We start from the raw sequence: 26,871 nt of genomic DNA, 5'->3' as shown, positions 1-26,871 counted from the left end.
AGATAGGGATGGAGACATGGATGAATTACACTGTAGCAGTCAATTACACTGTAGCAGTCAAAACAGGTGATGTGTTCAGTCTCCGCTTGAGCAACAAAATAACCACCCTCTTCTTTTTTTGATACTGGGTTAAAACAAAGAGCTACCAAAAATAGCTGAAATCGGGGACGGGGGCCGGGGGGGCGGGAAATGCCTAGAGAAAGTCAGCTTTGTTAAACTGCTCACTTTCAAACCTTATGCCAGAACCATTAAAAAAGTAGCAAATCCCCTGAACCTGAGACATCCTCCCTTGCCCACCCTATGATGGAGAGCCCTTCACTAACCAGGATGGCATTAACCCCACCATGGCAGGGCACAAAGAGATAAAGCTAGGGAATGAGATGGTCTAAAATAATTAACTGCTCTCTAAAGAGCTGGCTTACTAACATGGCTCATTCTTTCAAATTATAGGAATACATTTCCTTTTTTTTTTTTTTGCCATGCCGTGCGGCTTGCAGGGATCTTAGTTCCCCAACCAGGGATGGAACCCATGCCCCCGCAGTGGAAGCATGGAGTCCTAACCACTGGACCACCAGGGAATTCCCAACACATTTCTATGTTTTAAAAAGCTTACACATGTTCAAATTCATTAGGAGGGGACTTCCCTGGTGGTCCAGTGTTTAAGACTCCATGCTCCCAATGCAGGGGGCCTGGGTGGTTCGATCCCTGGTCAGGGAACTAGATCCCGCATGCCACAACTAGGAGTTTGCATGCCACAACTAAGGATCCTGCATGCTGCAACAAGGATGCTGCAATGAAGATCCCGCCTGCCGCAACTAAGACCCAGTACAGCCAAATAAATAAATAAATATTTTTAAAAATTCATTAGGAGGAGTGAAAGTACTTTATTTTTCTTTAAACAAATAACAATGCTTTTCGGCACATGTTAGAAGGAATAAAGTAGTAGAAAGAGCGGGGCTGTAGAGCTAAGACTTGGCTAAAAGATACCGCTTATTTGCTATATGACCTTGGGCAAGGGCAAAATGCCTACCTGCCTCAGTGGCAGCTCCATCATCTGCAACATGGCAATGATAATACCACGTCCCACAGTGTTACACAGAGGGCAAATGAGAATGTATCTGGAAGCTTTTTTGTAATTTCTGAAGTCCTATACATATTGTTGTTTTTATGACATTAGACCAGCACACGGTATTTAATAATTATGAAAGTATTTTTGCCCCCAGGATAGATTCAAAAACAGATTTTGTTTGAAAACACATATTTTACCTTCACTGAAATTCATAGCCCTATTCATACATCACAGAAAGAAAGGGTCAGCTGATGACAGGGACAGGAGCTTGGGAAGAGGCAGCAGTGATACCAAATGGACACAAAATCTGCTGCTTTCAGCACAGTCTCCATTTGGAAAGAGGAAAGGTCCTCTCCAACCTGCCCCATTTCCAACTGGGCACAGGAAACTTATTAACTGAGGGAAGGAGAGAGAGAAAAGCGCCTCAGTGACTGTAACTGCTAGAGCAAACCAAATCCAAGATTTTGTTAGGATCTAGACTGGAAAGAAACAAGATTTTAGAGCTGCTCAGAGAATAGGACAGGGATCTTACACGGCAATAGAAGAAAAAGAGGATGCTCCCTTGGAACCCTGACTTCAGACATCGTCCATTGTTAAACATACCAAAAAACTATATTCACAATTAAGTCTTCTTCTACAGTGTTTTTACATACTGTTTTTACCATTTTATAGAGTAGCTAACACAGGCAGTGGTCCGCTCAGTGGGGTGGCTGGTGAATGCAAGTGGACCATGACCGGCCATGCATTGCAGTCTATGGAAACTATAACTGAAGATCTAGAAACAGTGAGGGTTACATGCCATTTCTGTAAACCTCATCCATGTGCTACTAATTTTTCCTACTTTTCTATTCCCTCTTCTCCTTGCTTTCTTCTACCTTCCATATTTCTTTTTTAACTTCCAGATTGCTCTCTCTGCTATCTCCTTTCCACACAGAAAGAGTGTACAATTTTTTAAAGGTACAGTAAGTTTTTAAAATATAGAGATACCCATGTTTATATACATTTTTTCCAGTTGTTAAGGAAACTTTTTTTCAAGGTGAGGTCTATGATGGCACCAAAAAACTGTAAGCATTTCACAAATGTGTTATTTTTTTATTTAAAGAATTTAAAGAATCCAACAGTGTCAAAAGTAATAAATCTATTTACATGGGGTTTTTACAATCCATATTTCTGTTTTTTATTATCTAGGAGTACAAACACCTCAAGGCAAAAAGTTAGAATAATTAATGAACTAAGACTTCATCTCAAGAAGTGAGGAAAAGAACAGCTAAACAGCAAGTTTTACAAAGTTGTGGGAGAGCACTTCTGCTTCCACCCAAGATGAAGCAACAGAGACAAGACTCACCTTCTTGCCTGAAACAACAATACAACTAGACAAAATATGTGAAACAACAGTTTTTAAAACAATGGACAATGTAAATGAAGGACAGTGACCCCTGAGAAACAGGAAGCAGATGAGGTGAATTCCCCAGCTTACTGCCTGGAGGGATTGTCCAGGCCACTGCTCAGGCAGGGGAACCCAGGCAGAGCCTGGCAGAGCCCTTGAGTTGAAGAGACACAGCTGAGAGTCTGTGGAGACCAGGACAGCTGGAGTCCTTAGGACAGAGTACCAGAGAGGAGAGAGCTGCAGAGAGAACTCTGGTGATCTGCAGAGGGTCTTCCTGGAGCAATCAACAGAGTATCAAGCAGTGCATCTGTGTAAGGAAACTGCCCAAGACTGGGGAAAGAGCCATTCAAAAGGGTTATAGGGAACAAGGTCTGGCGTTCACACAGGGTGGTTCCAGTGGCTGATCCAACCAGGAAGACTGGAAACACTCGTAATTCTCAGGTCGTTGGATAGAGGACTCAGGAAGATCTTGCCTCAGTGGTGGGGAATAATTAACCCCAGATTAAACACTTCTTTGGCACTGCCTAACATCATAAAAGCAAGACTTGAAAGGATGAAACTATTTCTAAGAAAATTAGATGCATCCAAGAACAAAGCTCTAGGAGATTTGTAGGAATACAAAAATATCCAGCTACTAGTAAGATAAAATTTACCATGTCTGAGATCCAACCAAAGAGTATCAGAAATGCCTTTTCAGGGAAACATGACCCATAATAAGGAGGATAATCAATCAAAGCTGATTCAGAACTGATACAGACATTAGAATTAGCAGAAAAGGACATTAACACAGTTATTGCTATTATTGTATGCCATATGTTCAAAGTTAAGTAGAGACATTGAAGATATAAAGAAGACCCAAATTGAACAGCTACAATGCCCCAGTTGAAAAATACACCAGATAGGATTAACAGCACATTAGACATTGAAGAAGAAAATAACTAGTCAATTTGAAGTCACAGTAATAGAAACTATTGAAAATGAAGTACATAGGAAAAAAGAATCAAAAAAAATGAAAAGAGCATCAGTGAGCTGTGAGACAACTTCAAGCAGGCTAATATATGAGTAATTGGAGTCCATAAAGAAGAAGAGAGAAGGGAGCTTCAGAAAAAAAAAAAAACATACAAAGAAACACTTGCCAAAATTTTTCCAAATCTGATGAACACTAGAAACCTGCAGATCCAAGAAGCTCAAGGAACCCCAAGCACAAGAAACATGAGGAAACGACACCAAGGCAAGAAACTATCAACAAAACAAAAAGCTGCCTACTGAATGGGAGAAGATATTTGCAAACAATATATCTGGTAAGGGGTTACTATCCAAAATATATAAAGAACTCATACAACTCAACGTTAAAAAAAACAAACAACCTGATTTAAAAAATGGGCAGAGGACCTGAATAGACATTTTTTCAAGGAAAACATATACATGGCCAGCAGGCACATACATGAACGATGTTCAACATTACTAATCATCAGGAGGATGCAAATCAAAATCGCAATGAGATATCACCTCATACATGTCAGAATGACTATTACCAAAAAGACAACAAATAACGAGTGTTGGTGAGGATGTGGAGAAAAGGAAACCTTTGTGCACTGTTGGTGGGAATACAAATTGGTGCAGCTAGTATGGAAAACAGTATGGAGATTCCTAAAAAAATAAAAAATACAACTACCATATGATCCAGCAATTCCACTCCTGGGTATTTATCCAAAGAAAATGAAAACACTAATTTGAAAAGATATGTGTACTCTTATGGTCACTGCAGCATTATTTACAATAGCCAAGATATGGAAGCAACCTAAGTGCCCATCAAAAGAGGAATGGATAAAGATGTGGTATATATATACACAATGGAATATTACTCAGCCTTAAAAAAGAATGAAATCTTGCCGTTTGTGACGACATGAATGGACTTAGAGGGCATTATGCTAAGTGAAATAAGTCAGACGAAGACAAATACTGTAAGATTTCACTTATATGTGGAATCTAAAAAACAAATGAACAAACATAACTAAACATAAACAGAGAACAAACAGGTGGTTGCCAGGGAGGAAGGGAGGTGAGGAGGAGAGAAATAGGTGAGGGAGTTTAACAGGTACATACTTTCAGTTACAAAATAAGTGAGTCATGGGTATGAAATGTACAGTGTGGGGAATATAGTCAATAATTATGTAATATCTTTGTATGGTGACAGTAACTAGACTTATCTTGGTGAACATTTTGAAATATATAGAAAAATTGAATCTCTATGCTGTGTACTAGGAAGTAACATAGTGTTGAAGGTCAATTATACTTCAAAAACAAAGAGACAAACTTATAGAAAAAGAGGTCAGATTTGTGGTTCCCAGAGGCAGGAAGATTATGGGGAAGATAACTGGATGAAGGCAGTCAAAAGGTACAAACTTCCAGTTCTAAGATAACTACTAGGAATGTAATACACAACATCATATAATTAACACTGCTGTATGTTATATATGAAAGTTGTTAAGATGGTAAATCCTAAGAGTTCTCATCACAGGGAAAAACATTTTTTTTTCTATTTCTTTAATCTTGTATCTATATGAGATGATGGATATTCACTAAACATTGTGGTAACCATTTCATAATGTATGTAAGTCAAATCATTATGTTGCACACCTTAAACTTACACCGTGCTGTATGTCAATTATATCTCGATAAAACTGGAAGAAGAAAAAAAAGAAACTACACCAAGGCATATCATAATCAATTTTTTCAAAACCAGTGCTGAAGAGAAAATCTTCAAAGCAGCCAGAGGGAAAAAAAGACTATGCACAGGGGGACGAAGATAAGGATGAGAGCAGATTTCTCATAGGAAACAATGTAAGGAAGAAGATAGTGGAGGAATGTCTTTAAAGTACTGAAAGAAATAGAAACAGTTGACCTAACATTCTAGACCCATGAAAATATCTTTCAAAAAATAAGGTGAAATACAGACTTTTTCAGACATACAAAAACAGAGAATTCATCACCAGCAGACCTGCGCTACAAAAAATGTTAAAGAAAGAAGGCAAATGATACCAGATGGAAATCAGGACCTACACAAAGGAATGAAGAGCACTGGAAGTGGCAACTATGTGGGTAAACATATATGATTCCTTTTCTTATTATTTAAATCTCTTTGAAGTAATTGACTGCTTAAATAAAAATAACAGGGACTTCCCTGGTGGCACAGTGGTTAAGACTCCACACTCCCAATGCAGGGGGCCCGGGTTCGATCCCTGACCAGGGAACTAGATCCCACATGCATGCTGCAACTAAAAGTTCGCATGCCACACTAAGGAGCCCCCATGCCGCAACTAAGACCCGGTGCAACCAAATATGTATATGTATAACTGATTCACTTTGTTATAAAGCAGAAACTAACACACCATTGTAAAGCAATTATACTCCAATAAAGATGTAAAAAAAAAATAAATATTTTTTAAAAAAATAAAAATAACAGTGTATTTTGGGATCTATATAACATATGTTAAAGTAAAATGCATGATAACAATAGCATAAAGGCTGAGCAGGGGGAAATGGAAGCACACTATTGTGGAGTTTTTATACTATATGTGAAGTAGTATATATCACTTGAAGGTAGACTTTGATAAGTTAAAGATGTATAATATAAACCCTAAAGCAATCAGTAAATAAAACTAAGAGCAAGAGCTAATAGGCAAACAAAAGAGATAAAGTGGAATCATTTTAAAATACCTAATTCAGGGACTTCCCTGGTGGCGCAGTGGTTAAGAATCCGCCTGCCAATGCAGGGAACATGGGTTCGATCCCTGGTCCGGGAAGATCCCACATGCCACAGAGCAACTAAGCCTGTGCACCACAACTACTGAGCCTGTGCTCTAGAGCCCGTGAGCCACAACTACGGAGCCTGTGTGCTGCAACTAGTGAAGCCCGCGAGCCTAGAGCCCATGCTCCACAACAAGAGAAGCCACCGCAATGAGAAGCCCGCGCACCACAGTGAAGAGTAGTTAGTCCCCGCTCGCTGCAACTAGAGAGAGCCCGCGCCCAGCAATGAAGACCCAACACAGTCAATAAAAATTAAAATAAGTAAACAAATTAATTTTAAAAAATAAAAAACAAGTAATAAATGATGTGTAATCTAATGAAAAAATATGAGATTTCTATCAATAAATTTCCTATTTAAAGAAAAACACATAATACACAAAGGGAGTGACATCAGCATAATTGCAGACTAGGAAGCTCCAAGCTTGTGTGCCCCAACGAAAACATAAAATTAAATTTAAAAAGAAAAGAAGGAAAAAAAAAAAAATAAGAAAAGAAGGGCTTCCCTGGTGGCGCAGTGGTTGAGAGTCGGCCTGCCGATGCAGGGGACACGGGTTCGTGCCCCGGTCCGGGAGGATCCCACATGCCGCGGAGCGGCTGGGCCCGTGAGCCATGGCCGCTGAGCCTGCGCGTCCGGAGCCTGTGCTCCACAACGGGAGAGGCCACAACAGTGAGAGGCCCGCATACCGAAAAAAAAAAAAAGAAAAAAGCAAGCAAGCTGAATTGTCAGAACCAATTGTGTCAGTGCTCTGGAAACAGTCACAGGTTTATAGCAACAGAGCAAGTACCCAATCAAGAAAAAGACTTCTTCAAAGTCGTGGGAAAGTTCTGTGGCATTCTTACTCACTCTCGCCCCACCTTCTCCCTGGGACAGTGGCAGTTGCGGTCTGGAAGCAGCAGCCTAGTTCCCAGTCCCCTTCCTTGAACTGGAGAGGTCAGAGCAGACTATTTGCAAGTGGTTGCATATGTGCTATCCATCCACCTTGTTCCATGTTCCTTTCTTCTTGCCTTCTTTTGGATTATTCATCTATTTCCCTTCCTCTTGTTTGAAATTTATACTTTTTCTATTCTTTAGTTTTTATACCCTTAATTTATCGAAATGTAGTATTAGTCTAACTTAAAATCTTCTAGAAGTGCACTACTTAGTACACTTTATAAACTGTATCCAATTCACAGAGTCCCTCCTCGGCTATGTCTAATATGTTGCTAAACTCATCCATCGACTTCTCAAACTGTTATTATCTATCTCAGATCTATTACTTCTGCTTGGTTCTTTCTCATTTTCATTTTTAAAAGTTTTAAATTTCTTGTTCATATGTAATCGTCTCTATTTCCATGGCCAGAGTAAGCATAACTGTTTTACATTGATGTCTGAGGATTCTAATATGAGGTGTCTCTGTGTAACTGTGTCTGTTGCCTCTTACTTCTCCTGATTCTTAGGCATGTAGTCTTTTCGAAACGTCTTTGGTTAAACCCGGGAAGTTATTTTGAGTGAATTCATTGTAGGTGGATTTTTGTCCAGGACTGATTGATTACTCATAGCTAATGAGGTCTTTTTTTTTTTTTTTTTTTTTTTTTTTTTTTTTTTTTTTTGCGGTATGAGGGCCTCTCACCGTTGTGGCCTCTCCCGTTGCAGAGCACAGGCTCCGGACGCGCAGGCTCAGCGGCCATGGCTCACGGGCCCAGCCGCTCTGCGGCATGTGGGATCTTCCCGGACCGGGGCACGAACCCGCGTCCCCTGCATCGGCAGGTGGACTCTCAACCACTGCACCACCAGGGAAGCCCTGAGGTCTCATTTTTTTTTTTTTTTTTCTGAGGTCTCATTTTGAACCAGCTCTTTACGCCTGATTCCTCATCTGCAAAATGGGGTAACAGTGCTTAAACCATATAGTCTTCGTGAGGATTAAACAACAGCTTATGAGTTCCTGGATCCAGTCATACCTTTAACTAGTATTTCTGTGCTTTTCGCTTAAGTCAGTTTGAGCTGAGCTCCTCACAGCAACGACCTCGATTCTTGCCTGTGTCAACAGCATGACCGGAGATTTGTGGGTGATAAAGCTGGAGGTGGGGGCGGGGGGAGCCTGCCAGGTCCAGTGCAAAGGCAGCAGGCTGAGGGGAATGAGGAGACCCTTCCCATGGGAATGGTCTCTCAGCCGTCCTGATCAGGATTCCCTTCCTCAGTGTGAAGGGTTGGGGTGCTTGTCTACATCCAGATACTGCACATCTGTCCACTCCACGCTGCCCCAAGGTTGTCCCCACAAGAGCCCTGTTTCTCAGAGGTGACAGCTGGTGCCTACGGGAGGGCTCAGGTGGGGGCTGTGCAGTGCTTAGGTGGCATCTTATGCGCAGACACACTATGTTGCACCCATTCTGTGCTAGGCGCACCACCTCACTCTTCTGTGGCATGAGGCTGAAGGGACCCTGCCTGGTGGGGTAGCTGCAGTCATGGCGGGAAGCTAAGCATAGGGGCGACACAAACACAGCACACCTGTCCTGTCAGTTTGTATGGCTTGGGCCAGATGTACCCACTCCTCAGAGGACACTACTGGGGGCCTGCGAGGTGGTCTGGTTAGTATCTTTTATGTCCGGAAACCACCCATTTGCCCACACGGATGCCTGTCTGTTCCAGGCACACCTTTCCCACATCACCTGTAGTGCAGGTCATGTCCACAAAGATTTCCATCCTGGGTCCAGGGAGGTCAAACGTCCCCTCCAGGACTACTGCCGTGTAACTGATAAGGTGTACTGACCTCTGGACCTAGCTCGAGCAATTACTTGACCTCTGTATCTGTTTCCCCATCTGAAATTGGCGATGACAACTCCTGCGTGAGACTGTTGTTGAGGATTATGAGTCGATATTTCCAAAATGCTTTGGGAAACACTGGGCATGCAGTTGGTGCTGAGAATCGTGTCTGATGCGCAGATGGTGCTTCAGAAGCACTTAGAATAGTACCTGGCACAGAGATGGTGCACTCAGAGCAGCAGCCATCACACACCTGGCATTCAGTAAGCACACAGGCATAAAACTGGTGCTTGGTAAGTATGTTAAAAGAAAAAAACCCACACTGCCAAGGAACACACTGGCATGTTTATATGTACACAGCAGAAAGTACAGAGTCTCAATAAGAAAATACACTCTGTGTTCAGGTGCATCCCACCACCAACCCCTCAGTTCACCCCACGTTGAGGACAAGAGGGAAGGGGACAACCATAAATAGAGAATAGAAGGGAGGGTTAATGCTCTAAGGGGCAAACACAGGTAGGGAACACACTGCTGGAAGGAGACATGACCTCTTCTTCCCCAGGAGAAAGCAATATAGCAGCACAGGAGAACAGTAGCCACGACTAAGCTGTGGCGTCTGGCATGGGGCACCTAACACAGGTAAGAGGACAGGGGTGGAGCTGGGAAGGAAGAGAGCAGAGATGGCTACCTTCCCTGTGGCAGGGCCAGGGGCCCTCAATTTATATCCATGAACTCAGAGTTGGCTGGGGTACCACAGGCTGGGGACGCTGGGGGGTCAGATAAGCTGGGCTGGGGTTGCAGGCGACGTGCCACATCCTGGCGTTGGTAGAATAGGACATAGGCTGCCTTGGACTGCAAGGAGAGGACAGGAGTCAGCGTGGATCGGGGAGGAGGGTGTCGGGAGAAGGGAGGATGGAAATCACACCTCAATCTGATTCTCAGTCACAGGTGAGACACTGTTGTCATCGAAGTAGTGCCACTGACCGCTGTCCTTGTTGCAGGCAAATGTCGTGTCTATAAAAGAAGGGAAGCTGTCCTCACCCACCCTCCTGCCCCTAAGAGGCGTCCACGTCCGCTCTCACTCCTCCCACCCTAACGACCTCGCCACCCATTCACACATCTGGGGACACCCACTGGGGACATCCTGACCCCCCAGCACACGGCCCTGCCACAGCCTGGCACATACAGTGTCCATCCCGCAGGCCCCCGTAATGGTTGGAAACTGCGATGAGATCATATTTGTACAGCTCTGGGGCCGACTCGTTCTGCGGCTTGATGACAAACTTGGAGAAGTCCAGGTCCCTGTGGGTGGGAAGAGGGTTAACACTGCTGGCGCCCCCTTCCCCATTGCCTGCCTTCCCCCCACAGCCAGCCTCCCCGGGCCCCGGACCGGATAGGAAACTCCACAAGGGTATCCAGCTTCTCGCGGGAGAACTTGGTGTAGGAAAAGCGCTTCAGGTGGATGATGAGCGTCTCCGGCAGCATCCACAGGTCCAGCTTCTTGGTGGCCAGCTGGTGCTGCTTGCAATTGGGGCAGTACCTAGAGATGGAGCCCGAGTCAGGACACGGACACTTTCTGAGCACCTACCGCATGCTCTTTGTGCCGTGCGGCCTTCGTGGGCCACGTCTCGTCCAGAGATGCTGCTCTTACTCCTAGCCTGCCTGTTACTCTAGTTTGCTCTCTTGACACGTTAAAATCCTGCCAAGTACTTACCAACTCCCCACTGTATACACTTTTGTACTGGCGTGTGTTTTTGTTTGGCTTCCAGTCTGTGAGACACTAGTCTTCTTTTAGAGCCTGCCTCTCTCACTCCAGTTTTCTCTCTTCTATTTTATTCACTGACTCACTCGCCAGGTATTTACTGACGGTCTACCGTTGAGTCCTTTGGCACTACTTTGTATTTCTATTCCCTTTCTGCTCCATGGAGATGCCGCTCTTATTTTTGAGACTGGTTTTGTCTTTTTTGGTTCTCTTTTTCTGTTTTGTTTATTCTGCAAGGATCTAATGAGTATCTACTGCACAGCCCACACCATTATAATCAGTGAGAAGAGACACACAGTGAACTTAAAAAGTCTTCCCCCTTAAGGGGTTCACTCTAACAGAAAATACAAAAAAAAACGATGCAAAAGGGGATCTAGGAGGTGACATCAAGTGGCGTTACAGAGCTAGAAAGAGGGAATGGAGGGAGCTGATGGCTGGGAGAGGAGCAGCTTTTAACAGAAGAGTAAGAGACGGTCTCTCTGATGAGCTAACATTTGCTCAGAGACCTGAGCAAAATGGAGGTCAAATCCTGTAGATAACTAGAGGAAGAATGACCCTGGGAGAAGGAACAGCCCAGGCAAAGGCTGTGAGGTAGGAATAGGCTTGGGGTGTTGGTGGCCAGAGTGGCAGGAAGGTTTCGAGTGAGGGGGAGGGGGAAGGAGGTGTATTTAGTGGTGACGGACTGGAGGAGGTGGTCCCACCCAACTGCACCCCCAGAGGCCCTGTTCTGGGCCCTCACCAGGGGTTTTCCTTCTCCAGGGTCTCAGTGGTGGTGAAGAGCTCGATGCACTCCTGCAGCCGCACCGGAGCCTTCTTCAGCACGTACCCAACACAGTCATGCTTCACGTAGCCCTAGGTTGGGGGAATGGACAGCCAGGTATGAGGATGGGGGTTGTGGGGGATAAAAAGGAGTCGGGGTGGAAGACACACGCCGAGTGGTTAAGAGCACGGACTTTGTGTGTAGCGCAAGGTGAAAGTGCCTCCCATCCCCAGGATCTCGTTTACCTCAGCCTCCACCTCGTCATAGTAACGCTTCTTCATCTCTGGCTCCCAGTCGATGGCAATGTACGGCTGGGCTGGGGGCGAGGGGAGGTGGTCATGGGCCCTGCTGCCAAGCAAACCCCCCTCCCGCCTCCCCAACCCTGGCTCACAGCTGAAGGAGACACCATGGGTATCCTCGTTGAAGGTCGAGCGGTCGCTGGTCCCATTGGAATTCACTGTCTGCAGGGTGAAGAGGTGCTTGCGCCGTGCTCTCTGGGGCCAGTGGGATGGTCCAGGGGAGTTGTCCACGGGGGCCCGGCTCCCGCCCGCGACTCCAGAGCTGGGCCCAGCCTGCTCCGTCCCAGGGTCTTGGGAGCTGCCCCCAGCCACATGTCCAGGCTTAGGGAGGTTGTCCTTATCCTCCAGGTCTGCTGGGACAGGAGAGGATGTCAGAGGTGGAAATGTGTGAGCCCCAGGGGGTTGAGCTGCAATACACATCCATGTGGACCCTGTGTGGGCCAGACCGACCCCAAACCCCCTGACCCTCCCTCAGGCCATGGGACTGCTTGTACAGACCCTCATCCTTGCCGATCCTCTCTCCTTTCTCCTCCTCACCTTTCTCATCCCCATCATCCTCGTCATCCGAGCTGGGTCTGGTCACATAGCGTCTGCCAACAGAGCAGAGGAGACTCTCAAGGAGGGACCCGAGAGCAGGGAGGACAGAGCCCAGAATCCTACTTTGCTTATGATGGGAAGCCACTGGTAAACCCACACACACAAACAGTTCTTAAGAAGGAGCCCGGAAGGTCTCAGGAGATGTCAGAGGGACACTGGAAGAGGCAGCCTGACAATGTAGGATCTTGTGTGCCACAGTTAAGGAGCGTGGATCTTAAGTATGATAAGCCACTGGTAAACAGGCACACAATCAGCTGTAAATTTCCATCAGGGAAGGCCTCTGAGAAGCACTTGTAAGTGCAACATGAGAGAGAGGTGAAGCCAGATAATGCACTGTTGTTTGCCTTGGTAAGGACTCTGGATTTTAAGCACAATGAAAATCTATCAGTAAAAACACAAACAACCAAGCCTCTCCAAGGAAGAGACAATTAAGTACAAGATGAAGTCTGCATTTTGTCTGTCTTGTTCACCTCTGTGTATCCCCAGCACCTAGGAGAAGTGGTGCAAAGTCAGAAATTGAGAGAAAGAAAAAAGCCTACAAGTTCCTCTCTGGCCATGTTAAGTTTGAGCTGTCTTCTGGATGCAGACGGGAGGTGGCAACTAAGCAGCTAGACGCCCGGATCTGAGTTCTGACCCCACCTCCCTGCCTGACCCCAAACAGCAGACTCACGAGAGGCGGTACAGCAGGATGTGATACAGGGCGTCCCAGGAGAGCCGGTCCCGGGGCACCGACACCAGGAGCGGGTGCCCAAAGAGCATCAGGCCATAGTAAGAATTGTTGTAGTCCCGGGCTGGGGTGCGCTCCCGCAGGTAGATAGGAAGCACAACGTCCTCTCTGGAGTTCTCGCCAATAGCAGCCCTGCCTGACACCTCGTATCTGTGGGGGATGGACATCAGGTCACGCCTGATCAGAACACCCAAGAGGGATTCGAGGATTCTACCCCAGTAGCTCCAGCCACTCACCACTCACAGCCTGAAAATATTTTTAAAAGGGTCCGAAGAGTTACCCAGGGTTCTGTATTTTACAAACTGTTGGATGATTTACACAGCCCTTTGTTTATGTGATGTTAGATAAAGTACTTCGGTGTTATCAGCGCACTGAGGGAGTTGACAAAAATTTTTTGTGACACAGGGATCTAAAACCGTTTTCTTTTTGGAAAACTAAACTGCTTGGTGTACAAAAATTTTTCTACTCATAAAGCACCTTCTATTTTAGTTACCCAAAGATTTCAAACTTGCTCTGAATGTTCTCATGTTCAGAAAGCATCTTAGTGTTCCCCATTTCAAAAACCACTTGGGTTTTTGAGGCATGCAATGTGAGTAAGGAGTGCAGATCAGCATCGGGTACATACAAGGTACTAGTTAAGTGCTGACTAAAATAAAGAAACAGGAGCCTCCCTCACATAACAAGGAGGAAAACACCCAAGGACACCCTGTATAAGGATGTGGCGCCCCACTCACTGACAGCCCCTAGCCCCCTGCCCCACTAAGGCACATGGCCGAAGCCCCGAGCTGCGCAGGTGCCCTGTGAATCAGGCCGAGGAAGGGAGAGGGAAGGTGGTTAACGGAGGAGGTTCCTGAGAAGCCCTCATCTCCCCTCGTCCTCTCACTCACATGAAGATATCATCTCGGTCCAAGATGCTGCTCAGAGACTCCTCCAGCTGGTAGATCTTGTAGAAGCGGTGACTGAAGACATCGGCCACCATCATCTGAGAATGGGATGCAGAGAGGGGACCGGTCAGTCCGCCAGGTCTCCCCCAGGCCCTTCTGCCTCTCTCTGCCCCCCTGCCCCTGAATCCCACCCTCCTTCTATCTGCAGAGCCTCACCCTTTCTGGCGAGACACCAGTGTGTTTGGCCAGAGCCACACACAGATCCGAGATCTTGCCTTTCTTGGGGACCACGAGCCGGTGCTGAGGGAGGAACGGTATCCACAAAAGAGCAGAAGGATGTGTGGTGAGTTAGTGAAGGAAACCCTGAGGTACGACAAGAGTAATCAAACGAACTCTGACTACATGTTCCTCATTACGTCCCCTATCCCCATTCCCCCCATACCTGCTCTGGCTTGCGGCGGGGGTCCATGGAGACAAAGAAGACCTCCATGACCCTCTTGTGGGTCATAGGCAATGGGACACTGAGGTAGCAGAAGGGGTCGAAGGTCACAGACACGTTGCCACAATCAGGGCACACCACCGTGGACTTGAAGAGGCCATGGAAAGTGTCCACAATCACAGAATCGTTCCGCCGTTTGTGGTTCTGCCAGGCCTCCTGAGCAACCTCCTGTTGAGTGTCATGGTGGGTGGTGAGGCTTGCCCGGGGCCGGGGAAAACCATGGGGTGGATGTGCATGGGATTAAAGTTAAGGTTACGGCCACCGGTAAAGTCCAGAGGCAGAGTTACAGTGAGGGCTATCTGGAGACTGCGTTCACTGTCGGGGCCGGGGGTTATTTGGGGCAGGAGACCAGGTGGGGGTTAACTCTGGGTTGGGCGTGAGTGCAGATGTGGCATTGGAGCCAAGGTTGGGACTGAGGTCAGGGAAGAGGAGCTTAATAGAAAATGGTGGTGTGCGGGATACTCCAAGGAGGCCAGAAAATTCCTGAGGCAGGGCCCTAGTGGCTTTAATGAGGCTCTCAGGATGGGGGTCTTCCAGGAGCGCCCACCTGATCTGGCCTCCCAGCAGCATCGCACAGTTCCACATATTCCTTCTTCTTAACACGATTGAGGTCCTCGTGCAGCCCATCCAGGAGGAACGACAGCAGCTCCTGTGAGTCATGCTGCTGGTAGCCCAGAAACTGGGACGCAAAGTGGCCGACCTTGGTCTGAGAAGATGGGCAGGGCCGTCAGAGCGTGAGGGAGTTGGGGGATGGGGGCACAGAGGAATCGGCCAGGGCTGAGCCACACCTTGAACACGTGGGGCACGATGGAGCGGTGGTGGCCGGACCACGCCTGCTTCACCAGGTCCGCATAGGCCTCTGCGATCTCCCCCTTCATGCCCAGTGGGTTGCAGAAGTTGAGCTCCTCCAGGTAGCGGTTTTTGAGGAAGTAGTTGGTGAGCTGTGGCACGTTGCTGAGGCACTGCAGAAGGCAGGGGCCAGGTGCGTGAAGAGGCGAGAGAGGTAACCAATGTGGGGACAGAGGAAAGGGAGACAGGAGGAAGGGGAAAGAAAGAGAAGGGGCAGGGGAGTAGGGGAGAGAAGAATTTCAGGAGAAGGAAGAATGTGGTGACGAAGGAGAGAAGACAAGGGAAAGCAGGGAGCAAGTGGAAGGAAGAGGCATTAAGGTTTCAGAAAGTAACGTGGGCATGTCGAGCCAGACTGTGGGGCCCCAGCTTCCAACTGACCCCTTGCCCTGCAGTACCCCCCTAGTTCTGTCCCCAGTCTCCAACGCTCAAATCCATCCCTGCGCAGTGCCAGACCTAGACCTAATGGCTCAACCTGCAGGGCCGAGTTCATGAAGCACGTGTTGCCCAGATTGGTGAGACCACAGATGCCCGGCTGGCCCTGGAAGTCCTCATCCTCCTCCGACGCGCTGCTCCTGGGACGGATGAGAAACTCTTATCAGCTGAGGACCTACTACTTGTGGGTGGAATGTGCTCTTGGGCTCAGTTGTTCTGCCTACTGTGGGATCCCACTCTGGACTGGAAACCCCAAGGGCTCACATGGCGGGCAGCTGTGCGCTGGGCCAAGTGCCATCCTTGTTTCGGGTCTCCATGATGACCACCTGGGTTGGAGGAAGAGGAGTAAAGATCAGGAAAGGCATTCATGGAGGGCCCATGGACACCTAGCCTTCACTTCCCCCAACCTGAGCACGGGTGGTGGGCCAAGAAGCCTTCCCCACCCTTACCTGCCCAGTCTTGAGAGCGGCGTCAAGCACTGTGACACGTGTGTTGCACAACCTCTCAAAAGAGCCCTCCGCGTTCTTGATCCACAGCCGTGTCTCTTCCTGGGGGCTCACCAGAAACTGCTCTTGAGCGGTGCGCAGAACTAGGTCTGTGGAGGGTGATGGAGCACATTCAAGGTCTTCCTGGGACCCTGGAGGATCCACCCATCTTGGCATCAGATTCCTTAGGTCACCGAGCTGTGACCGTGGCTGGGAATGCCAACCCATTCTGCGACCCTTAGACTCACCAACAGAATCTGTGTGGCTGAACTGAGCAGTGTGAGCTGTGTCCATATCACTGTGCTGGATGAGCAGCAGTTCTACTGGGTACACTTCAACTTTCTGGATGCTGGACAGCTCCACGACCTGGAAGGAGGGAAGGATGCACACACAGGTGTACCCACCCAACACACACATGGACACAGGAACGACGACCTTTGAGATCAGAGGAACATCCACACAGACAAACACACATGGCATAGACACATGTACGAGGCTCTGTGAGGGGAGCACACACAGGCGAGCAAATGCAGGGGACACAGCAAGATACCGTCTAATGACCTGGGAGAGGAGGAGAGGGCAGACCCAGGTGTATGGATACAGCATACGTGAACACACAGGTCTGGACACACATCCTGGGCCTATGGAGGCCTTCCTCCTACGCTCCCCGCCCTATAAAAGCCACCCCCCAGCACCCTCCCCACCCACTATACCTTGCGTTCAATGGGAGGCTGGCCATGCTCTAGACCATACCAGTTGACCAGGTAATGCCAAGCAGCCGCTGGGAGCAGCACATAGTCCTCACCTTCCACCAGTCCCTTCTTGAGGCGCCAGTTTACCTGGTCTGCAGGAGGGCGGGGGGAGGTGGCAGAGGAACAATCAGGGAAGGAAAGTGATGAGTCACTCTGGCCATCTCACCAATGACCTAGCACAGAAAAGGGGCTCATGATCATTTGCGGGGACAAAGATGACAAGAAGTCCAGGCTTGGCTGATGTTGGGAGGCAGAAGCCTGGTACCTTCAAAGAGCTCAGCATTGTTGATGCAACCAGGGAAGGTGCTGGGGTCCTGGTCTCCTCCCTGCACGTATACTTCCCACTGCTTGTACCAGTGCTGCTCCACGAGGAACCTGGACCAGACAGGTGACAGGGGTGTCACACGGCTATCTGGGGGTTAGTGGTACCACTTCACACGGTTATTAGACTAAAAGTATCAACATGTTACAAGTCAAGATGACAAGTTTCATGAACACCTGAAACTAATACAGCGCTATACACCAACTATATTTCCGATTAAAAAAAGAAATTCTTCCCATAATTCAACATTTAAAAAAATTTTCAGCATCATATAAAAATAAATTAGAAGCAAAATGTATTCAGTGAAATCCAGATTTGGATAGAATGCTTAACTTCTTAGGATACTAAAAGAGATTTGATGATTAAAAACAGAAAGTGTGCTCAATAACGGCAAAAAAACAAAACAAAACAAAACCCATACCCATACCCATGGTGCCAGAAAACAGGAGATTTTATTATGGAATAAACAATAATTCACTTGTATTAGTCTGTGGGGTAACACAGTCAAATTAGGTTCAAAATAACTTATTTGCAGCTAATGTTGTAAGACTTAGCCATTTGTTAAATGTGCAGTGTTTGTAAAGGATACAAAAATCTTCAGCTAAGAAATGGATTGTTAAATTCTGAAAACCCGCTCAGAAATCAAAAAGAATTTCAACTGCTAAAAGAATCATAAAGTTTTCCTTCAAAAACTGTATACTGCCATCTTAAAAATAATTTCTTATTTAGGATTTATTTTGGCTTTAGAGTAAATTTCTAAGTGTATGGTGACTAGCTCACTCTTTATGTAAAACTGTGGTTAAAAACATAAAATTTACCACCTGAACCACCTTTAAGTGCAGTTTGACCTATTCTCTTTTAAAGGAGACTTTTATATGCACTACTAGGATAAACATTTAGGACTGTTGAAATCTGCCTTTGTAAAATGTCATGAGAAATTCTGAAGTCTGCAAAATACTTGACATATAATAAGTGCTAAATGAACATTAGCTGTTACTGTTCCGATCCCAGGGCTTAGACAAAAAAGTTCATGTACACGTAATCCTCGTTCCCCCCTCCAACTCCAACACAAACCTGCTCTGCTATGGAATTTTTTTTTTCTTTTTTTTTTTGGCTGCGCCCACCCGTGGCATGCAAGATCCTAGTTCCCAGACCAGGGATCGAACCTTGCCCGCTGCAGTGGAAGTGCGGAATCTTAATCACTGGACCGCCAGGGAAGTCCCTGCTATGGAATTGTTGACACATAAAAGGCTGTCCCAAGTATTTAACAGCCTCAAATAAACACTTTTTTAAAAAAATTACAAAACTGATAAAAAATACGTAACAGTTTTCCAGCGATTTAACTCTATAAATTGGATTCCTTAAAATGGCAACTTTTCTTTGTTTAAAAAAGGATCAGAAAGGTAGGGGTATGGGGAGATAGAAAAACCCTGGAATAGTCACATGTTGCCCAAATAGGCAAACTTTTCTGTGGGTTTTTATTCATTTATTTATTTTGGGGGTTGCAGTGACCCCCACAGACCCCGTACTTCATTCATGCCAGGAACACACACCCTCCCCACTCCAGTGGCTCAAGCCACAGACACTTCCCATCACTCATCTAGAAAACCCCATCGCGGACCTTACCCTCTGCCACTTGTACCTTCACCTCCCCTTCAAGGTTTTAATTGCCTCCATTGATGGTCTATGAGGTTACTCAGTAAAGCTAGTTTATTGTTAATGGGACCTTCGAAGCAAAAGGAGCCACAGCTCAATGGGTTTTTTTAAAAGCAGATTTTTAAGGAAGATTAACATTAAAATCACTTTTTAGAGTGGTAAGCAAAACCTCCAGACCTGGCTACAACCTGGATTTCTAAAGCCGTCATAGAAGACTGAAGTTTTACATAAATTTTCACAAAGTATCACTAGCATGTTTTTTCAATTCAAAGACACAAAAACTTTTTTAACATCTCTGAATTGGGATGGCTCATAATCTGTCAGCTCAGGTGGCAGTCATGACAGAGTTGTCATTGTCTAATGAAAAAGCATCACATTGTTATTTACTCCTACACTTCAATTTTTTTTGGTTGCTACTGTAAATGGTATCTTTCAAATTTTAACTTTCTAATGTCTTGTTGCTAGTATACAGAAATAAAATGGATCTTCCTAAAGTCACTTATGTTTGTGTTTCCTCAAATTTGTTAAAATGATATGAAATATGTGCTTATGGAAAGAAATTACTAAAAATATTGTCTGTCCTCTAGATTTCTCTTGTGTCTGGAGAAAATATTGGTTATTCTGGTTAATCATTACACTAGGTATAATAATTACAGAGAAATAGAAATATGGATGTAAACTAAGAGATGGTTTCCTACTTGTTTTATTAAAAGGTTGTTAGCTTATTCAGATGGTAAATGTGCTATTACATTGTTCTAAATTTATTATTTACATATCTGTATAAGCCTACATACATAAATAAGAAGGCAGGCATATAAATAAATCCTTTCTATAAATTGTTACATGAATAATGTACCAAAGGAGAAAAATTAGAATTTGGGCCTTTTTCTGTAAAATGACTACATTAATTTATGCCCAGACTGGAAGTTCCTTTTTCTGTCACCAAATTACTGTTAACTCTTGGTACCTTCTGACATCTCCTTAGCTCATTTTTTTTAAAATAATTCTTTCTTTAAAAAAAAGTTAAGCTCCTAAAAATCTTTGTTATTTATTACTGTGTTTTACGAGGTTGACTATAAATATTTCTTGTCTTTACTTCAATTTATATCTTGTTAAAAAACAACTATTCTTCCTTTGTCTTTCACAAATTCAGGCCAAAGTCAGAATAACAACACTGTTAAGATGTTCTTTTCTGTCTAAACTATCTCTGGGAGATACCACAAAGATCTGCTCCTTTGCCCTATAAAAGGAATGACAATAGCATCATTACGTTTATCCAAAATTCCCCCAATTTTAATTAACTTGAAAATTTCAGAAAAGCTTTCATTTTTCAAACTTGATATTTTTAAAAATGACAAACCAAAAAGAAAGTTTATCTTCCTAGATTAGTTATTAATTATATATAATTAGATATACTAATATAAATATCTTTCAATAACTGCATACTTTTCAAGCTAAAAAGCATAATGTTCAAGCAACAAAGACTAGTACAGTAACTGTCTACCAAAAGATCCCCCCTCCAGGATGCTAGACTCACAAACTCCTTTCCCTTTTTGGTTCACAAAAAGTCTGAACAGGTACTAAGGGTGCCGACTCAATTAGAGGGGAATTGTCAGAGGCCTATTGTTTTTTTCAGTCTTTCATTAGATCCAGTGGCCAAAGCATATTTACCTTTTGTAAGAGCTATAGCAGCAATCGCCAACCAAACGTGTGAAAATTTCAGTCGGTTTAGTTCTAGGGTCTTCATTAAGGGTAACGGTTCCCCATGCTGTGCAGACTTCTCCATTGACAGAAAACCCTCAACATTTCTAGGCTAGTCTCTTAAGCTCCAGTGAGACGTTGCTTCCCCTTCACACATCACAGTCGATTCTGCAATACTGAACCCAGACACCCACCTTCCTTAACCTGAGCAAAGAGAACCTCATGCTTGCTTACCTCTGTTAGGAAACTATCCCCACCCTGCACAGACCTAGAGACTCCAGCTATCCCAGATTTGTTTTAGATGGTTCATCCTCGAAAATTTGCCAAGGAGGCTAAACTATCACAGATTTGAATTTTCTCTTAAAATTTAAGCTTCTCCTAGAAATTAAATCAATTTAGATGGCCAAATTAATTAAATGCGCCCGCCCAAATATGCCAGCTGACAAAAGATAGAAGGTGCAAATATTAATATGGATATTAGGTATATGATTTGGGGTTAGTCCATGACTTTGAAATGCTTTATAAGCACAAATTTCCTGACCACTGCAGCAAACCCCTATAAAATAGACAGCAAATTAAAGAATCTTGAGGTGCTCTGCTCTAGATAAGCATTAAAAAATGGAGCTAAGGAAAAATGCTGCATATTATCCACAAAAGCAGAGATAAACTGGTTTCACTGAACCAACATCGATGGGATAAATTTTTTTTATTGACAGAGCATAATTTTTTATTCACATGACATAAAATTAACCATTTAAAAAGTGAACAATTCAATGGCATTTAGTACATTCAGCATTGTGCAACCACAACCTCTATCTACTTCCAAAACATTTTCAACACCCCAAGAGGAAACCTGGTACTGGTGGGATAATTTTAAAGGGTATTGTCACAAGGTTGTAAAGGTAGGATGGGGCAGAAACCAAAGTCCCCCCCCCCCGCCCTTCCGAACACCTCCAAATGGGCTATAAAAACGTTCCTGTTATTGTTTATTCTCAGGATGGATTGAGGTTTTGCCTTGCTGGAGAGCTATAGTGTAATGGTAAAACAAACTGCTCAGTTCCATATTTCCGATTTGGGGAATCTCAACTTGTCTCTCCAGTAACAGGAATATATATTTCGCTAGTACTGTGATTAAATAACTCTGTAAAATGAGCAAACCTCACTCCTAAAGGCTCTCAGGTGAGAGCATGCTTGAGGCGTTCGAGGAACAGCAAGAGTCCAACATGGCCGGATGGGGAAAGTGAGGGGGAGGGAAATCAGAAGAGCATGGGAGAAGATCAGAGCCAGGGACCAGCCTCGCAATCCTAGAGCCTTGCAAGTCATTGTAAGAATTTTAGCAGTTACATTGAATAAAATGGGAAGACTGTTAAAACATTTTGAGGAAAGGATGGACATAAATTATTTTTAAAAAGAATTACTGTGTACGGAAAGAGGAAAACAGTACCTGCACAGTGGAGAAACCCAGCAGATACCTTCACCAAGTGATCAAGGCTAACATCACCAATGACGTCATGTGAATACAGAGTACCCACCTGACATGATGCAAAGGGCACACCATGTGCATCCAGTCTGATTTCATATATATCCTCAATAAAATGAAAGCTTAGACCACAAATACTATTCAGGGATGCATACAATGGTGGGGAAATGTTAACGAAATTAAAAATTCAGGGTAATAACTTCCCCTGGCAGGGAGGGGGATCTTCATCTGGGAGGGGCACAGAAGGATTTCTTAAGGTAACGGTCTGAATCTTAACCTAGGTGATTAATTCACAAATTTTTTTATTATTCTTTAAATTTTTTACTTTGAAATAGACTCAGAAAAATCGCAAAAATAATACAAAGAATTCCCGCGTGCCCTTCATCCAGATTCTCCAAATTTAAAATTTTACCCATTTGCTCGATTATTCCTTTAAATACGTTTTTATATATGCCATTCTTTCAACGATTTCAGAGTAAGCTTGCTTATACGATGGTTCTTTACCCCTAAATATTTCGGCATGTATTTCCTAAAAACAAAGATATTCCCTTTCATACTCAAAATACAATTATCAAAAGCAAGGAATTAGCAGTACTAATAGCTAATCTTCAGACCTTAGTAAAATTTTACCAATTTCCCCATTCATATCTTTTACAGTAAAAGAGAGAAAATTCATTTTATGAGAAAAAACTTATTTTTAAATAATTTATTTTTTCTGCTCCGGGATCCAACCCAGGATCACACTTTGCATTTAGTTATCATGACTCGTTAAATCCCGTTAATTTCTTCAGTCTGGAACAGTTCTTCATCCTTTGTCTCTCACGACCTTGAAATTTTTGAAGAGCACAGGCCGTTTATTTTTATAGAATGTCCATCAACCTGGGCTACGTAAACGTTTCATATAATCTTTACAGGTCTTACGTATTTCACAACTTAAAAAACGAGATACAACTCGGCGAGAAATAAAATGAACCCAGGAACAGTACATTTCAAGCACTGGTTAGCAAAGAAATCAATTAAACAAGCCGATTTATCAAGATACGCGTTGACATTTTAAAAAGCTATTTGTTCCTGATTACAAAAACAAAGCATTACAAAACAGAAAACAAATGTAACATCGAAGGCCCCTCCCGTGCCAATCACCTGCACTTTCTCCCGTCCTGGGAAGAAGGGCTCGGCCAGAGGCAAAAACCTCGCCGCGTCACAAACTTTGCTCATTCGCAGGCGCCATTTTCTGCTTCACAAGGCACCACCTCCCCTCTGCAGTCTTTCCTCTGCCCCAGGACACGCCCCTCGGCCTACGTCACAAGCCTCGTTCCCAGGCTCCAGCTCCCTCCATCACGCAGGCTCCGACTCCCCTCCCCCCTCAGCCTTTCAGCTCCGATTTCGCTCTTCCGCCTGACATCACCCGCCTCGCCTCCGTTGTCAGGCGCGGCAGAGCACCGCGGGCCGCCCTCAAATGCTACGTTCCGTCGCGCAGACCACGCTGCCCCGCTCTGTTGCTGAGAAAACCTCCTTCCCAGGTTCTTAGTTCCACCACGCGAGCCTGACCCCGCCGCCGTGGCCCTTTCTTCTCAAGATCCGCCCCCCTGAATGTAAATTGATACAGCCACTATGGAGAACAGTATGGAGGTTCCTTAAAAAACTAAAAATAGAACTACCATACAACCCAGCAATCCCACTACTGGGCATATACCCAGAGAAAGCCATAATTCAAAAAAGCACATGCGCCCCAATGTTCACTGCAGCTCTACTTACAATAGCTAGGACATGGAAGCAACCTAAGTGTCCATCGACAGATGAATGGATAAAGAAGATGTGGCACATATATACAATGGAATATTACTCAGCCATAAAAAGAAATGAAACTGGGCTTCCCTGGTGGGGCAGTGGTTGAGAATCTGCCTGCTGATGCAGGGGACATGGGTTCGAGCCCTGGTCTGGGAAGATCCCACATGCTGCGGAACAACTAGGCCCGTGAGCCACAACTACTGAGCCTGCGCGTCTGGAGCCTGTACTCCGCAACAGAGGCCGCAACAGTGAGAGGCCCGCGCACCGCGATGAAGAGTGGCCCCCACTTGCCGCAACTAGAGAAAGCCCTTGCACGGAGACGAAGACCCAACACAGCAAAAATAAATAAATAAATAAAATTAAAAAAAAAAAATGAAACTGAGTTATCTGTAGTGAGGTGGATGGACCTAGAGTCTGTCATACACAGTGAAGCCAGAAAGAGAAAAACAAACACCGTATGCTAACACATATATATGGAATCCAAAAAATAAACAAAAAAGTGGTCATGAAGAACCTAGGGGCAGGACAGGAATAAAGACGCAGACGTAGAGAATGGACTTGAGGACACGGGGAGGGAGAAGAGTAAGCTGGGACGAAGTGGGAGAGTGGCATGGACATATATACGCTACCAAACGTAAAATAGATAGCTAGTGGGAAGCAGCCGCATGGCACAGGGAGATCAGCTCGGTGCTTTGTGTTCACCTAGAGGGGTGGGATAGGGAGGGTGGGAGGGAGACGCAAGAGGGAAGAGATATGGGGATATATGTATACGTATAGGTGATGCACTTTGTAATACAGCAGAAACTAACACACCATTGTAAAGCAATTTTAATCCAATAAAGATGTTTAAAAAAATATATATCCGCCCCCCTGCCTCTCCACAACAAACCGCCTCCGGTTCTCAGGCCGCAGGCTCCACCACACAGGCCCGGCCCCGCCTCCTTCACAGACAAGGCACTTCCCCGCATCTCTTGTCCTCAGTCTCACAGGCCACGGCACCTCTCCTGCGGATGTTCGCCGCCCCGTCCCCCACCTTCCCCAACGCCCCCATCGTCCCCCCTAGCCGAGGCTCCGTTCGCAGCTCCGCCTCACCAGCTTTCGCCCGCCCGCAGCGGATGCCCTCGCCCATTCTCGCCGTTCTCGATCTGGCGCCGCTGGCTCTCCAGGCCCGGCACCGCTTTACGCTGTGGCTCTCGGTCCTCGGCCGCAGCCGCAGCCGCCGGACTCTCTGCCACCGCCGCCATGGCCGTTCGCCCTCCTCTCACAGTCATCGCAGCTGGGGATAGGAAAAGTCCCCACAAATGCTACTTCCGGCTTCTGTCCCCGGAAACGGAAACAGAGCCCCCCAAACAGCCGGGGGGCTACTGCCATTTTGAAAAGGGAGACCCCGCTCGGACGCTTCGAGGGGCTAGGCGGGCATCGGACCTTGGGCGGTGATCTCTGCGACGAATAGGCGGGGTAAAGCCTCCAGTTGGGAACTGAAGACAAAGGTGTCTTGTGGGATTCTAACGCCATGTTGAGTCGGGGCAAACGGTTCTGTGGAAGGTGCAGGTAGAGGTCCCCGGGGTGGACGAGGACATGTATTGGGGAGCGCTCAGGGGAACACAAAGGTTCCAGGTCTTCTCGGTCCCATGCTCTGCTGCGGACCGCGGGCCCCCATCCTGGGAGCGGCGTTTTTGCTAGCCTGACCAGAATACCCTTATTTCATTGCACTACCCTTCCCTTCTCCTCCATCAAAACCTAATGCAAAAGAGGTCACCACTTCCAGGGCGCCGCCCAGCCCTTCGGGCCTCTTCCCTGCGTGAACTAGATTTAAATACTCTTGATAAACGTGTTGAAGGCAAGTCAGCCCCAGGCCAGGTATATTTGTTGGAGTTGCAGTACTAATAATAGTTGACCCTGTTTAGGTGTTTTATTGCACGTAAATAGTAGTCTTAGGCAGCAGGTTGCCTATGGGCAACAATGGGGATGCTGAGCACAGAAACGTTAATTCACTTTGCCCCACCTAGTAAGTAGTGGAGCTGTGGTTCGAACTCAGGAATTCCAGTTCCAGAGTTGGCACCTTAAAACACCAGGCCAGAGATTCTCAAACTGTGGTCCTAGGCTTTCTACCGGTTCAGGAAACCCTTTCAGGGGGTTCACAAAGTCAAAACTATTCACAACAGTACTTTTTCATGGTCATTCTCTCTTGCACATGCGGTGGAATTTTCCAGAGGCTGCATGACATAAGCAAAAGCTCTTTGGATGTCCTCAATTCTTAAGAATATAAAGGGATCCTGAGACCAGAAGTTTGAGAACCAGTCCACCATGCCAGGGTTTTTTCAACTTAGGCACTATTGACATTTCTCTGTTGTAGGAAGCATTGTAGGATGTTTAGCTGGATCCCTGGCCTCTACCCGCTAGCATCCACCAGTTGGCACAACCAAAAGTGTCTCCAGATGCTGCCAGATGTCCTCTGGGGGTGGGGGAGATTATCTCCTGCTGAGAACCAGTGCACTAGACTCTGCCAGCCTTTTCTCTGCTAGGGCTCCCAGCCCTACATGTTGGTGATAACTAAAATTTCCCTCTTTGGCTCTCTACATCTACCTGCCTATTGGCTGTCCCCACTTGACCATATCACAAACTCCCCAAGACAGGCTCATGATTCTGGGTCTGTTTCAGTAATTTCCTTCACTATCACCACCCATACCCACAGGCAAAAACACACCTTGCCTTTCCACACCTCTAGGCCCAGGCACACACAGGTTCAGCAGAATACCCTTTCCCTGCACAATTTCAAATCCCACTACCACCCATACACATGATCTTATGATTTACCTGTTTTCGGTTAACTTCTGCAGGGCAGGGATTGTATATTACTGTGATTCCA

General features: G+C 45.7%; 1 protein-coding gene across 3 annotated transcripts; it reads right to left on the bottom strand.

The window, feature by feature from the left end:
• Positions 1-9,329: 9,329 nt before the first annotated feature.
• USP11 (ubiquitin specific peptidase 11) lies at positions 9,330-25,285 on the bottom strand. 3 transcript variants are annotated; one of them, XM_065900947.1, is made up of 21 exons: positions 25,095-25,285; positions 17,318-17,427; positions 17,014-17,144; positions 16,549-16,666; positions 16,265-16,410; positions 16,080-16,141; positions 15,856-15,955; positions 15,323-15,496; positions 15,082-15,240; positions 14,478-14,702; positions 14,252-14,335; positions 14,039-14,133; positions 13,095-13,301; positions 12,365-12,417; positions 11,935-12,177; positions 11,774-11,844; positions 11,508-11,620; positions 10,397-10,546; positions 10,193-10,308; positions 9,932-10,020; positions 9,330-9,858 (listed from the first exon to the last, which is right to left on the bottom strand). In XM_065900947.1, the coding sequence occupies exons 1-21, from the start codon at positions 25,271-25,273 to the stop codon at positions 9,721-9,723; spliced, it is 2,763 nt and encodes a 920-aa protein (XP_065757019.1). In that variant the 5' UTR covers positions 25,274-25,285; the 3' UTR covers positions 9,330-9,720. The 3 variants fall into 3 exon arrangements, with proteins under 3 accessions (XP_065757019.1, XP_065757018.1, XP_065757020.1); XM_065900946.1 differs by having other exon boundaries at positions 11,920-12,177; positions 25,095-25,259; XM_065900948.1 differs by lacking the exon at positions 25,095-25,285 and adding an exon at positions 23,355-23,737.
• Positions 25,286-26,871: the final 1,586 nt, after the last annotated feature.

The sequence above is a fragment of the Phocoena phocoena genome, chromosome X, assembly GCF_963924675.1.
Source record: "Phocoena phocoena chromosome X, mPhoPho1.1, whole genome shotgun sequence".
Lineage (NCBI taxonomy): Eukaryota > Metazoa > Chordata > Mammalia > Artiodactyla > Phocoenidae > Phocoena > Phocoena phocoena.
Note: the sequence above shows the minus strand (reverse complement) of the source record. Positions and strands in the feature narration are given on the sequence as shown.

Excerpts from the sequence above, each read along its gene's own strand:
- USP11 (XM_065900947.1), bottom strand. The coding sequence starts at position 25,273 with ATGACTGTGAGAGGAGGGCGAACGGCCATGGCGGCGGTGGCAGAGAGT. Across the intron at positions 15,956-16,079 it reads AGCGCACAGCTGCCCGCCAT|GAGCAGCGCGTCGGAGGAGG; the intron begins GTGAGCCCTTGG and ends CATCCGTCCCAG. Across the intron at positions 10,309-10,396 it reads CTTGTGGAGTTTCCTATCCG|GGACCTGGACTTCTCCAAGT; the intron begins GTCCGGGGCCCG and ends TCCCACCCACAG.